The sequence below is a fragment of the Hibiscus syriacus genome, unplaced genomic scaffold (assembly GCF_006381635.1).
Source record: "Hibiscus syriacus cultivar Baekdansim isolate YM2019G1 unplaced genomic scaffold, ASM638163v2 tig00011718_pilon, whole genome shotgun sequence".
In the NCBI taxonomy this organism is placed as follows: domain Eukaryota; kingdom Viridiplantae; phylum Streptophyta; class Magnoliopsida; order Malvales; family Malvaceae; genus Hibiscus; species Hibiscus syriacus.
In genome coordinates, this window is record NW_024062254.1 from 830,807 (window position 1) to 846,040 (window position 15,234).

The 15,234-nt window shown below is 33.8% G+C and overlaps 1 protein-coding gene across 2 annotated transcripts; it reads right to left on the reverse strand.

Annotated features, from left to right (window-relative positions):
- Nucleotides 1-993: 993 nt before the first annotated feature.
- Nucleotides 994-10,563, reverse strand: LOC120204873. 2 transcript variants are annotated; one of them, XM_039204886.1, is made up of 18 exons: nucleotides 10,080-10,563; nucleotides 9,645-9,703; nucleotides 9,466-9,547; nucleotides 9,303-9,370; nucleotides 8,863-8,932; nucleotides 8,053-8,134; nucleotides 7,718-7,782; nucleotides 5,908-6,999; nucleotides 5,710-5,772; nucleotides 5,585-5,631; nucleotides 5,322-5,367; nucleotides 5,107-5,186; nucleotides 4,569-4,682; nucleotides 4,091-4,172; nucleotides 2,329-2,454; nucleotides 2,048-2,128; nucleotides 1,411-1,536; nucleotides 994-1,220 (listed from the first exon to the last, which is right to left on the reverse strand). In XM_039204886.1, the coding sequence occupies exons 1-18, from the start codon at nucleotides 10,404-10,406 to the stop codon at nucleotides 1,149-1,151; spliced, it is 2,682 nt and encodes an 893-aa protein (XP_039060817.1). In that variant the 5' UTR covers nucleotides 10,407-10,563; the 3' UTR covers nucleotides 994-1,148. The 2 variants fall into 2 exon arrangements, with proteins under 2 accessions (XP_039060817.1, XP_039060816.1); XM_039204885.1 differs by having other exon boundaries at nucleotides 995-1,220; nucleotides 4,091-4,169; nucleotides 4,566-4,682.
- Between the last annotated feature and the right edge of the window lie 4,671 nt (nucleotides 10,564-15,234).

A 15,234-nucleotide genomic window follows, 5' to 3' on the forward strand; every position in this document is an offset into this window, starting at 1 on the left:
GCAAGGGCGGGTGAATTGACTAAGAAAGGAATGAATAGTTGGTTTAGGTTGGGTATAGTTAAGAATTTTAGGCTTGGTTAACAAGGTTCCTATTGTTGGGTGTTGGGTTCTACTGTTGCATTCTTGTTTCTTGGTGGTGTTCGTAATCTATTTATTCTAATAAATTTCGTGGTACTCTTTTTCTCCTTTCACTACTTTTTGACATTTTTTCGCGGAGTGTCGAGAAACGTAAAAGGGATTTTTAATTAGACCTACTCTTATAAAAAAAAAAAATTAGGTACCACAATAGATAATAAATATACAGAATTACAAACAAACTCAGTGAGACATTAATTAAAAAAAACTTATATCACAAATAGGTACCTAAAGCAATGATAGATTTAGAAATTTTTTTAAGGGTAGACACTCGAATTCCAAAAATTTCACGGTAGTCACGTGGATCCACCACTAACCTAAAGTATACTTTCTTTTCCATTTAAATACCAAAAATATTTTTTTTTATAAAAATAAGTTTTCAAGTTATTTTTTTTATCAAAATAAGTACCTAAAGTATTTTATATCAAAACAGGTACCTAAACTATTCAAATTTTTCATCTAAGTCTTAAAAGTTGACATGTAACATTAATTAAAGAATACTTTAAGTACTTGGATGAAAAAAAAATTGAATACTTTAGGTGCTTGTTTTGATAAAAAAAAATACTTTAAATACCTATTTTAACCAAATAGATAACTTCATATACTTATTTTGACCAAAAAATACTTGGGTACTTGGATAAAAAAAGAAGACATACTTTAGGTATTAGTCATACAAGCAATTAGAAAACGAGTATTTTCTTTTTAAATTTGGCCAAGTGTAATTCCCTTAATTTCAACCAATTTAAGAAGTAAAAAATGTACAATTAGAGTGTTTCAATTACACCCAATCTAAGAGACCCTTAATTACAATACTTATCTAAATTGTTGCACGTGTAATTAGTAATTACACATAAGTATACCCAAACTGAGGAATTTCCAAATACACTCATAATGTAATCATGTTAATCGTGTTTAAATTTGAATCATCGTATACCTATTATGATGTTAAAACCAGTAGTTGCAACTTGCAGTTGCAGTCTGCTACAAAATTCCGAGAATCGTCGTCCATATGTCTATCGGCTCGACACGCTTTCCTCCTCACTTTTTCTCGAGCTCGCACCAGCCCGGTAATTCGACCTCACGCTCTGAAGGAAGCAACAGAAAGCCAGTTTCAACATTTAGCAGGGTGACCATGTTCGAATCATTTGATCAGGTGACGCCTAAAGGGCCCAACTTTTTTTTCATTTTTCAATTGATAATCACTAGGTACTTGGTGGAACAACAGTAGTCAAAAGTCATGAAATGAAGAGTGATTCAACTGTGATGTTGTTGTACCTCTAGCAGTGATATGTAGTAGAAATCCTCCATGTGCTGCATGAGTGCACTCCCGTCGCGTATCGCACGGAATATGTTGATTTCGGTTTGTAATATCTGTTCAATCAGTTCCCTTTCTCCTTTCATCTGCACCAGACCATTTCCAATCAGAATGCAGTTTATAACAAATAAAACTCGTGGACCGATATATATGATAAACTTTAGGATCTAATCATCGGTATAAATCATGAAGCAGGCTTGATAAAACAGTGTAAATCCCTAAAAGGATTTGTTTTTATATCTTCCATGTCCGTTTTGTGGTCTATGTTTGAGATTCGTGACTGCCCTTCCTAACGATATGTATGCATTTCTCAGAGCCTTTTGCTCTGTTTAGCATCGTAGCTCGGGTAAAACCTGTAAAAAGCAAGGTCTTTCAATGGTTTCCATCACGTCCGCCATGTGCATGAATGTCGTATCAAATTACCAAGAAATTGATATCTCCCTGGACTAGGCCTTGGAACATATGCAGATGAAATCGGACTAAGAAACGATAAGGGACATCTTTTCGTGCCGATGCATGAAAATATCAAGATTTAAAAACCCTTTCTAAGTAGAAAAAAGAAGGTAAAAGAAAATATTTAGACAGCAAGAAACATACAAATTCAGTGACAAGAACATCTGGTGTGTATTCCCCAATGACATCTCCTTGGTAACCATCTTTCCAAAGCTCCAAACTTTCCTGGAAAAAAAATGATAGAACTTATAAGCAGATGCATGCATAAACTGTCACACGAGACCATAGATTATTCACATTAGCAAGGAAATAAGAATGGTATTCCATTTGACGAAAGAGCATCGGTCACGTTAAATCAACTTGGCCAGTCGAATGAGAATAATACAAGAAATAGTAGATGTATTTGATTAAAAAAGAAAACTCACCAAAGTATCTTTTAGTTCTCCAGCAGCCAGATAAACAGGCTGAGCCACATGGCAGTAACCCATCAAACGGGGGACTGTTGGTATAATGTCTCTGTGATTAACAATCCTCCAGCTATCTTTAACTTTCTGCAAAGGTATCTATTCAGTTTGCATAAACCTTAACCAATGATGTGTCAAACTTCCTAGATAAGATATAGATGTCAAACAGCGTGATCAATTGAGCATATTGATATTAGAAACTTCCCGTACGTGAATTTTTCCATGCATCAGGATGCACGGATTTAAAAGCACAAGCCAGACTGCTGAAATTTTCATGAGCATAGTATTTGGAAAGAAATTATTAAAACAAGTCTTATGGATAAATATTTAACAAAGAAAAGAAGACGCAGAATCACTTTTCTGACTCCAATCAAAACATGATAGGAGATAAAGTCGAGGGGAAACGTTCATAAAAAAAAAGGTTTTCACTATGCAAATTGGAAGAAGAATTGCTTCCTATCTTATGAAACAGCAAGTATTAACGTTTGTCAGCAATATAATTCTTCTGAACTTACACTAGTTTATTCATTATCATGTGAATACTTGGGTAATCTCATAGAGGTGGTAAAAGAAAGGGGGGAAATGCTAGTAATTGGGAATCATATCAACCATGCATCAATCCTAATTGGCAATTTTTGAGGAGGAAATATGTGAGCAAAAGAAAATTAATACAAAGACAAATGATTTTTTCAGATATTAAGAGCTGTGAAATCATTAGGTAGATGTTGGTGAGTAATTTGATCAGATTATAGTGATAGAATGGAAAGAAAATTATTTTCATTATTGCTTGATAGAAGAAAAAAGCGAGAGGAAAAAGATGAGCATTTTCTACTTATTAATTAAAAAAAAGGTAAAAGGATAACTTTTTCCCTGTAGTGGATCCAATTTATCACTTTCGCCTCTATTGTACTTTTACATCAATTTAGCCCTCAAAATTGCTAAATTACATTATTCTATACCCTACCCTTAACTTAAAGTCCTAAATTATAAACCCTAAACCACAACCTTATTACCTCTAATCCATAAACCTTAAACACTAACTTATCCATAAACCTTAAACACTAACTTAAGTTTTATAATTTAGTTTTTAAGTTAGGGGAAGAGTATAGAATGATGAAATTAAACAACTTTAAGGGCTAAATTGATGTGAAAATACGATAGGGGCGAAAATGATAAATTGAGTCTACTACAGGAGCAATTGTGACTCTTAAGCCTTAAAAAATCATTTCAAGTTAGAAAGTTAAAAGGAGAGAAATAGGAGAGGAGTTAGTCGTGTGTCCATTTTTTAAATTGTTTTCCTCTAAACTTGTAAAAGATATAATGATAAAATGATAGAAACGTTTTTTAACTTTCCATTTTCCAACTCTACCGAGCACTGGATGGAAAGAAAATCATATTCATATTCATCTTCATTTTTTATTATCTTTCGTATCAAACATACCAATGAAAAGAAAATATAAAGTTTTCCATCTTTCCACATGTCTACTGATCTCATTTTTCTATCCACCGACTATCTAACGCCTAGGTGAAACAAAACTTGATAAGTATACTATAGCTAGAAATTTACCAGAAATGGGTTGGCCTACAACTAAATACATTCTTTCAGCAAGAAAAGAAATAAAAGAAGGGTATATAGGACTAGAAAAGTTGCTATTGATCAAAGTTCTCTAAAAAAAATAATCATCATCATCATTAATGAAAATGGAGGAAAAAATTCCATTACCTCATTATATACTTCTGCAAATCTTCTGTTACCAACTCTAGGAGAACCAAAGTTATACATTGTCACCGAAATTGCCCCACATCTGATAAGCACAAATGAGGTTGGAAGTTCAATACACTACTTTTTGCTTATATATATAAATCATTACGTCTTTAGACCACAACATCTTGCAGTTATAAAAGAGATCTGAAATTCAGCTCTCTACAGTCTTTGACACATTCATGAAAAGTCTGAATAACAGTGTGTTTCCTCTGATTTACCACTTTTTCAAGTATTGAAGTAGTTGAGGATCAAAAAGGTAACTCGTTGCACTTACGCATATATTTAATTTATTTTTTTATTCCTAATCAATATATGCTTAGTTTCCCCTAAATAGCCACAATAAAATTTATCCGCCCTCTATACATTTTGAATTGCACTTAATACATAGAGACCAAATAAAGAATGCCATTCTTTAGTGAATGCGAGAGAAACTTACTTTGCTAATTTACTTGATGAAAGTTCAAGAGCAAGAAGAGTAGCTAGTGCACCACCCAAACTATGACCGGTCACATAAACTTGCCATCTGTGCGGTGGCTCCATAAGTTCCTCTCTGTCACACACATTTACAGAGAACTGCTGTGAATAAAACAATCTGTATTTTATAATTTCTAATATGTAGTGTAAAAAGCTGAAAGCCTTCTGCTTAACATCAATGCTCTATTTCGAATCAAATACTAAAATACATGTCTAATATCCTATAATAAGGTCATCAAGAGATTGAAGATAGATGGATCAGAGATCCAATATCATCTCAATGGCTAGCTTAAAATAATAATAATAATAATAATAATATTAATAATAAGGCAAGACAAGAAACTTTTGAAAGGCACCAATAAAGATTCCAACATAAATAAAAGCTAAACAACACCTATGAAGATTCATGGATATATGCAAAACTTTTGTACGAAATATTAACATGTTAGATTTAAGCTTCAATTGGAACATTAGCAAAGAGACTAAGAAAAAATGCTTACGTATATCCAACTGATGCTTTGATAAGAGAGATAATCCTTATCCTAACAGAATCGTATGCACTTAAAAATCCACTATGAACCTGCACAAATATAGTCAGCATTCACTATTTATTCAGGCAATTAAATTAAACAGATATCAACAATACATACATCTTATTTATATAGTCTTTGAAAAATATAAAAATAAAATGCAAAGTCTTAAAATGTTAGCATACTTGGACTTCTTGTTTGAAATCTCCACCAATCCTTTCAGGGTTTAGTCTACATAGGCAGGATAAAAGTTCGTATCAGAAGAAAACATTGTATGATGTGCCTTTCTAAATTAGATTTCATTATGAAAGATGTGTGCCTGAGGAAAAATAGAAACTAGGACTAATGTTTATCTGCAAAACTTCAGAGGATATACATTTTTAATACAACTGAAAAAGCTTTCAGGGGTAGAACAAGAAAGAAGAAAAGGATAGATATTTGAAATTACCCAGCAGGAACAAGCATTAAATCTGTCATTAAGTCCTTCCATCTTGCCTGGATGTCAATAAATAATTAATTTAAGCAAAAGATAAATAATTCAACTCAGTTTGAAAATAGATAGATGCAACTCACTTGCTCAGTCCCCCTAAAAGCAATAACTAATCGCCTCCTTGCTGAATCACGCCAAATCGCCACCTGCAGGTACCTTCAACTTAGTGCTAAAATGAAATAATCCTTGAAATCAAATAGTGAGGTGCTTGAAAGGTACGGATTCAAGAACAAAAAATTACAGTGAAAAATGAGCTTATTTCCAATGAGATAAAACGTCACCTGGGTGTCCGTGGTTTCATTATCCAGAAAACATATTTTCTCAAATTCCGATTTGATAAAACTTGGATGTCCCAGTGAAGTGGCAAGCATTGCCCAGGCTTCCATAGCACTTTCAGCAGTTGCAAAGAGTTTTTTCATTTCTTCAGCCTTTTCCTCATCTAATACTGAACCCTCCAGCGTGCTAGGGAGCTTCTCACCGCCATTGTAACTAGAGACACCATTTCCCACTTTTGTAGAGGAGTCTTCTTTATCTTCATTCTCCTGTCCTTCCTTTTTCGACTGAGAAACTGCTGCAGTCAACATCATTAATGCACCTAGGACAGAATCTGTTTGTCTTAATAAATCCTGTGTTGCCTTCTTTATGTCTGGAAGAGAAGATTGTAAAGTGCTAATGGTAAGTGGTCCAATCGCTTTATCGTTCTTATTTTCTGGATCTTCACGAGTTCCACACTCAGATTCAAGTGCATCATCACCTTGAATATCCTTATAATCTGGAGTTGCAAGCCCAGATTCAATATATTTAGCTTCTGCATTTTTTCGGGACTGCAGGCCAATTTTGTTTAACAAGTCAAATTCATCCCACTTTAATTTATCTGGAATAGGAACTCCAAGTTTCTGAACAACATTTTGATTGATAACATCTGCAAAGTTATTCCAGAAATGATTATCAAACTGCATGTTACCATCTCGTGCCACTGGTTCAGTTTTCTGCCCATTAGCCATACCAGAATTATCCAATTGGAACTCCTCTGAATTATTTTTAGAGTTGGCACTCGTGTCACTAACAGTGTCTTCAGAACTACTTTCCACTTGTGAAGACGTCTCTGACCCAGCAGATTCATTGGAAGTCCCAACACCTTCAGCCCCAATCTTATTACCGTTTAACAATCGTTCCTTCAAAAAATTTGGATCATTGAACGCCTTTAACTGTCCAAAGGCATATTCCACAAACTGCCGTGCAGGCACAGACTCACTGCCAACAAACATTTTTAAAGCCGACTCAAATCCATTTCTCCGAAGAAATTCTGAAACAAAGGGGAGTTTCCACCACATTTTCTCTTCCTCAATCTCTTCAAAACTCTTATACTTAACCTGAACCCATACAAGACAAAAGTACAAGAAATACGTAAGTTCTGACTGAATGTACAGAATTAAGTGGTTCTATGATAAATCTGCCTGAAAATATGATGAAAAGTAGATAAAATTTCCTTCAGCAACTCTAGAATCATGGCAGTTAAAATCCCAAGGAAATCCATATTACATAAAGTTCTGTAAAAGTAAAGCATCATGGTTCATTTTCCTTGCAGGAGCCACAACTCGTTACTTTCCTATTCATATGGAAGAAATGACATATCCAAATTATGGTAGCTTCATTAATCAAAATAATAAGAAAAAAATCAATGACCTAAGAGTTCAAGAATCCCAATACTTTCTAAAATGGTTCACCAATTAGGAGCAAGATTCAAGAAAGATAAAATAAACAGAAGGGTATGCTTCAGAGGACAATCCCTTCAAGGAGAAGAGAAACCATTCATGAAATCTACACAGCCTAGTCATTCTGGTTGAAACTTTAAATATTATTGATTAATTAAACTCCACATTTAATTTTGTAATTTGATTGGTCACTTCTCATAATGTTAGAAGATTTGGATGAAAAATTGCATAGTTAGCATCTGGGCATGACCCTTTTCTCAAATGGACAGTTCAAGGACAGGCTCTCCTCAACTTAACACTATATGCTTGAAGGAAATATTCTTCAATACGCACACACATATGTAAAGTATGCGACAACACCACCAGAAAAATCTACCTCTAGCTGCAACTTGCCTCCACCTCCCATTCCTTCCAACTCCACCAGCACTTCATGCGAGTTTCCTGGAGAAAAAAAAAACACCCATTCTAATTGATGATATGGTAAAAAAATGCATCTCTGAATTTGAAATTTAGTTTGCTCAACATTAACTCCTAAAAGCAACACTTTAACAAGAATCGGGGACATTCCATAAAATTTCAAGCATAATAGAAATATAGAACTCTTGCTGGATAATAGTGAAATAATCCAACTGAATTAGACGCAACAACATGAAAGATTAAAGACCTTTTAATCTAATAAATCCAATACATGAATGTAGTTCAAATTCCTACCATCACAGATGTTTTCTAGACTAATGCCTCCATTTCCCATGCGCTTATGAGGAGTCACAAGGTTTGCATCCCAAGCAGCGACCTGAAGTTTGATGGTTCTCATTAAAATACCAAACCAGAAGTTGTGCAACAAACTTGTAAACTAAGATCCAATAGCATTGTGAAATGTTCACTTTAACTGCTGTGTGAATTTTACAATTAGAGCTGGTATTTTTGCATAATTTAAAATTTGGAATATTCTGCTAAGCAAGTATCAACAAACACACATGCATGCACATATAAAGAGAACAGTTATGATGATGATCATATGTAAGATAAATACAGGTATTGATCATTAGCAAATGAATCTTGATGAGTGGAAAGTGGAACATGGTAATCACTATCAAGCTGACCATTCAACAAACTCATTTCAAAACTGGATAGTCAATGGTCAAGAAAGTTGCAGTAAAGCCATGAATACACACATGGGTGATAAACAGAGTTATTTAACATAGTCACTATTAATCAAATCAAAACAAATTCAAAGATAGATGCTCTATGGTAAAGAAAGTAGCAATATACAGGAACTCTTTTAATTTCATATTTTTTATACTTACAAAATTTTAGACACTTTTTAAGATGAGTTTTTAATTCAATTGTAACTTTATAAATAGGTAAGTAATACAAGTGACTCAGACATGCTTCATTGAAACAAGAGGAACAAGATGAAACTAAGAACCTACGCAAATTAAAAGAAAAGCTCCTACCAAAAGAAAAGCAAGTAAATAGATAAAATAATGAAACTACAGGTACTAAGAGATGTGTATGGACCTGAATATATTTTGGAGGTGACAGTTTAATATTAAAAGTGAGGTCCTCGTTCCATGTTGGCTCCTTTGTCCTGCAATCATACAGCCAACAGTATATGAAATTCAAAGGTTAAATGTTTACTATATATCTGCACTACCGCTAAAAAATGACACAATTAATAATAAATAAATCGCTTAGGTACAATAGCTTTCGGACAAGCTTAAGTACAATAGAACAATTATGCAGTTTATGATCAATTATGCTTAAATATGATCAAAACAATTTGTCAGAGACAGAGAAAATGGAAAGAAACAAATGGCACTGTTGCTTTCATTTTTACCAAAAGTTCCTGCTATTTAGCTAACGTTAAAATAAGCAATTTACAGATACTCATTTGAAAGTATCAATCTAAAAAATACACAGAGTAGCTCTAAAATGCATATCAAATACCAACGACTTACCCCCATTTAGTCTTGCTTTTGACAACTTGACCATCCAATTGCATTACAACATATGGATCACTAGTTCCCTGAATGCATACCAGAAATTTTGAAATAGATGGCTTAAATTTGTGTCAGACAACAAACAAACAGATTAGCCTCCAATTTTCACTTAATAACATACCCATGGGTCCATGGCAGGGAAATCAAAACCTTTTTTTAACTTTATAAACAACTGGCCATCATAAATCTCTCGCACAAAAGACCTGTATTGCATTCACGGCCGCTTAATGTCAAAAATTAAAAGCTAAAATCTGCATTGAATTCTGTTTTAAACAATTTACAGAGACAACCAAAACATACTCTGAGAGATAAACAGTCGTACAGTCTGCAGCATCAATTTCACGCCTCCCTGCATTTTCCTGACAAGAGAACACATCGAACCAGAGAGAAAATATCAGAACATTATTGCCAGATGATACCTAAATAACCTTCTAAGTTCTAAAAGCTAAGGTTTCCTTTGGCGGCCATTTTTACTTCCATTTGTAATTCTTCAAACTAGCTAAAAATAAATATTTTGATCAAATATGAGCAAATTATTAGAATGCAATAACATTCAAACATCAAAATGTAGTTTCCTTCATTTTTCTTTTAAAATACTACTTATCATTTTAGCTTTTTATTCAAACTGCCTTTTGATTTTTCATGAAACCACCTTCCCAACTAAAAAGATTCCAACTCCAATTTCTCAGTAACCAAACACAAAATCCAGGATTCTCCGGATGAATGATAACTTACAGGAGGAGTTGTATAAGCTTCAAAAGCAAAACCAGCTAGAATAACCGCAAGATTAATATCAAAAGGAGGCCGTTCTTCCCCTCCTCCTTTCTCTTCCGATGAAACCTTTTCAATCTCAGCATTCGTTTTACAAAAGCAAGAAACCGATAACAGTCCATGCCTTCCTCTAATCTTCACGTTTCCTCTCGAAACACTAGTCGAAACCCTAAGTCTTCTCCCGTAAAACTTGCGGGAGAACCTCGGAACAGCTTTGAGGCCACGATTACTGAGTTGGAATCGAATGAAATCAAGAGGCGAACAGCAAGGCTGGAGGGAGAGAGTGGCCATGGCGGAGATGATACAGTGGCAGTCCGTGTAATTTTGAGGAAAGAAAGGGGGAAGTTGGATTTTTGTAAGAATTTTTTAGTAGACTTATCGTGCAAGGTTACGTAAGCGGGTAAGCGGGAAGAATGTTTGAGAAAGGAAAAAGGGACACGTGGCGTGTAATCGTCCGTCTCTTTCTGTTACACGTTAGAAATCTGTAGACGACGTGACCGATACGGTTACCGTTAGCAGTTCCGATCTAAATTTATATTATTTAAATTTATTTGATTTTCGGATAAGTTACGTAATTTAATCATTCAATTATTCTCGTGATTTCATTTCGATAAATTTATATTATTTAAAAACATATTTATCATAACATTTCGATCACGTGTTGTTAAAAAACTAACAGAGTTGTTGATACAATAATTTTTCCAATGATTATGTAACATTATTATATAATGATATGTTAGCATCATAAATTCTTTTATTTATTTATTTTATAAAAAGTCGTTAGTTTTATTAAAAATATATAAAATATTCATAATTACAATGAAGATTTACGAGTATAACAATAAACGTAAACTAAATTACAATTATGACATTTTTCTATAACAAGCGACACAAAAAATAGAACTTAGATCACACTAGGACTATAAAAGTAAAATGTTAAAAAACCTAACAAATGCTCGAACAAAATAAAGATACGAACAAATCTGAATGCATCGGTAAATGAACCATATAAGAGGATGAAGTTACGGAAGACCACCGACAAATCGCAAATCAGAGTCAAACGATGTGAGAAAACTATCCACGAACACGAAACATATATCCAAATCAATCCGAGAGTCTAAAGTAGAGAATATCATCATGATAAGAAATAAATGTCATCTTGATCAGTCGTGACGATGTCAAATCCAACCCTGAGAAAAAAGATAAACGAAAACAACGACAAAAATTCTTAAACTACCAAAAGACAGAGAAAAACGTGTCACAAAGGTAAAGATAAACGTGCCATAAAGACAGAGAACATGTAACAAAGACATAATTATTCTTATTAAAAAACTAAAAAACAAAGAAAAATATAACATGCGGGCAACAACCAACATCAAAATCGATGTCGCCGCTGGTTAAATTAAAGAAGAAAAAGTTAGAGGAAGTATCCGAGAAACGGGCTGTAGCTTCCGCTCGTCGGACTATGACTCGCCGTCAGTCTGTGATTGAGGAAAAGGAGATCGCAGAACCTTTGGATAAACTGGATAATAACACGAAGCGCATAGATTTTATACTGTCGATGTAACCCCCACAGACCGATAAGGGTAACCAGATCCGATCCGGGGTATCACATTTGGGACACCGGAGCGACCCACTTTAAAAATAGCGAAAAATTTAAAACTTTTTATCAGCACATGTAAACTAATAAAATCAGTTGTCGCTATTTAAAAATAAAACAGATTTCTAGACTCGTATATAAATCAAAATACAATTACATGCCCCCTAATAACATGTACCATACTCTGCAACAACGCCGAAAGAACTTCCTTACTAAAGTCGATAGATGCACTGGTACAATTCTTTTAACCTAAAAAGATGAGTAATAGAGTGAGCTTCGAAAAGCTCAGTAATACAAAACTACCAGATGATGCTGAAGAACGTGCATATACAAATAAACATACATATCCTTATTATTTTCGAACATTTACAGATTTTTATGCTGAGCAGAGATCCTACTGATATTTCAGATGGTAACGGACAATGAGCTTTCAGTTCAGACAAATATTTCGGATGACTGAGTTCAGGAGATCAGAATAGGTTATCTAGTGTGTTCCCGCAAAACCTGTGAAAAGATGCATATCTTTTCTTTTAAAACAATGGCAATTTAAAACATATTTTTATTCAAAAACCATATTAATCCATCCAACCAAACACACCATAATGTGTAGGTTCCCCAGAACCATACACCACCAACACACCAAGTACGGCCCTGAGCACAAAGCAGAGGAGCCTGCAGTAACGGTAACGATAACTTCCTCCAACAACACCCTCCCATAAAACATTTATCAAAAACCATAGTAATCCCTCCAACCGAACACACCATAATGTGTAGGTTTCCCAGAACCATACACCCACCAACACACCATAATGTGTAGGTTCCCTAGAACCATACACCCACCAACACACCAAGTAAGGCCCCCGAGCATAAAGCCGAGGAACCTGCATATATAGTAACCTCCAATAATACCCCCAAATAAAACATGTTCTATCCGTAAACGGATATATCAAAAATCAAAACATAATTCATGTCAAGCATCATATCAAAATCCAGGTCAAGTATCATATCAGAATCCAAGTCAAGTATCAGATCAGAATCCATGTCAGATATCAGATCAGAATACATGTCAAGAATCAGATCAGAATTCAAATCGAAAATCAGATAAAATATTCATGTGGGTAGGGAACACACCAGAGTTTACAGATATTATTCATAAGTACAGAATAATCTTATCAGGCAGAGAAACACGGATCTTCAATATACCGATAGAATGTTGGGATTTATAATCACTATTGGAAGAGTTCAATAACTGATGGAATCATAAGTTATTCAGATTAAGACTTATCGAGATCATATCTTATTCATACATTTTTTTAAAGCTCTACATAATCAAAAGGGTATTCAGAATCCTTTACATCTGAGCTACTTATATTTTCAGATATAACCTAACTAATTTGAGCTGATAAGGGAGAACAACGATTCAGAAATTTTACAATCTTTGTCGATTGATCAGATTAACGAGTTACTCGATATGAATAATTCCCATAACTAATGCTCATCGACTAGTCAATTCTTTGTCCTTCCAGGGTATTTATTTATTCTATACCTAACATTCTTATCCATAGATATTCCAATGCTCTTTATTTCATTTTTCACACTTCCACAGTATCATGAAATGCTGACGTGCTTGATTTATAGTTCATGACCCATAAAAAACATTTCATTATGTATGTTCGTTAACGTTTCCAGACTCATCCAAATCACTTATTTAATCATCAGTCATTGAGGTTACTTATTTCATTTAACAGTCAAGTTTATCACGGTTACTTAAGAGTTTTCCAGAGTAAATCAAACATTTTCTGAATTTCGGATACATATTTTACTTTCGTTCAGTTCAGTATTCGTGGTTGATTTGTCGAACAAATATCCAATTCTTAGTACTGAATATGATCTAGAGTTGCGTTGAGTTGAATACTTCCAAATTTATCATCGAGCCAAACTTGAAAAGACGAATACACATTCCAGTATGTCGTTCAGGTATTGACATAGCTTTAGGGTTGATCTACTCACTTAAGTTTTGTTCCATAACTTTTAAAGGTAGTCCAACACCTATGCTTATTTGGATTCCTTAATTAATCCAAGACATTTACTTAATATAGGCCATAAGGGTATTTTGGTAATTTTGGTGTTCAGTTTTATTCCATTCATTTCAAACCTCGAGGATATCCAATCATTCTTGAGCTTGGTGGTATTCTTGGGTCATTTCTATTATAGGGGTATTTTGATCATTGTACAGATTTAGTGTACTTTAATCATTTCCTTTCGTCTGATCTTACTATTAAATTCAATCTTATCATTTATTTCAGTCCTTTCGAACAATATTGACAACAGAACAACCCCGACAAATTGTTCTTCAGGTATTTACTCATAACTCGGATATTTCCGGGTTAAGTGCCTTCTCAGATTTTACAAACGGAATATCAGGAATTTTCCTGCACTAAGTCAGGATCTTAACAATTAAATCCGTACTTAATCGAGTTAAGTACGAATCCCCTAAGTATTTTCTCATTCAGAGTCAACTCTGACTATTCTACCTCTTAAGGGCATTTCCGTAATTTCTTAACCAGATAATTTCGATATTAGCTCTTAACGAAAATAATATAATTTAGAGATCCTATGATTAATTGCTTTCTTGAACACTCTCTGATCTTGAAACGGTTCTCTTAACAAACTTCTAGTATCCTTCACAAACTCTCATAGGATTAAAACTGGTTATCCATAATTTCCAAATAAAACTAACATTTATTATACACATCAATATTTTTATCAGATCAATATGTCTGTAAAATCCTCTTATCTAACTTCCATATTCAAATATTGTCTTTTTATAACATAAGGGTATTTTCATAATTTTACCCTACCGGAGTATTCTCATAATTTCCCATCTAAGTACATTTAACATTTAACCTTTGATGAAATAAATTATAAGTTGCAGATACAGGGCTGATTTCTTTATCACTAATCACAAACTTGTAATTTAATCTCACAATTCCTCAATCTCTTATATTAGTCATTCGATCCGTAATTAGTTACGGAATTTCTACCACATCATATCGAGTGTATAAATTATTCAACCCCACCAAAGTGACCAACGTTATCTTGTTCATGCATTTATCAATATAAACATGTTTCATAAAGCATAAAGAGGTAGTAAAGTATTACCTCGATTTTTGTGCCATACTAATTGACCATATAATTTCCATTCGAGTGTCCTCGATCTTGAAATCAACTTTCAATATTTTCCTCACGATCCAGGCCATCAAAATTACTAACTCGTATCCAAATAATTTCCCTTGCCATAAAGATAACTTATTAAAATTTAAATTAATAATCGAGGGACCTAATTGACAAAATTAGAATTTATGGGGTCAATTTAATACTTAGCTACCAAAGTTAGTGACCAAAATAATCTTATTAAAATCATTAAGCAATATTCATAACCATATGGAAACTAGGAGGCAAAGTTAAGTACTCACCAACTTTGGAGGACTTATGCTACGATTTACCCTTCATCCTTTA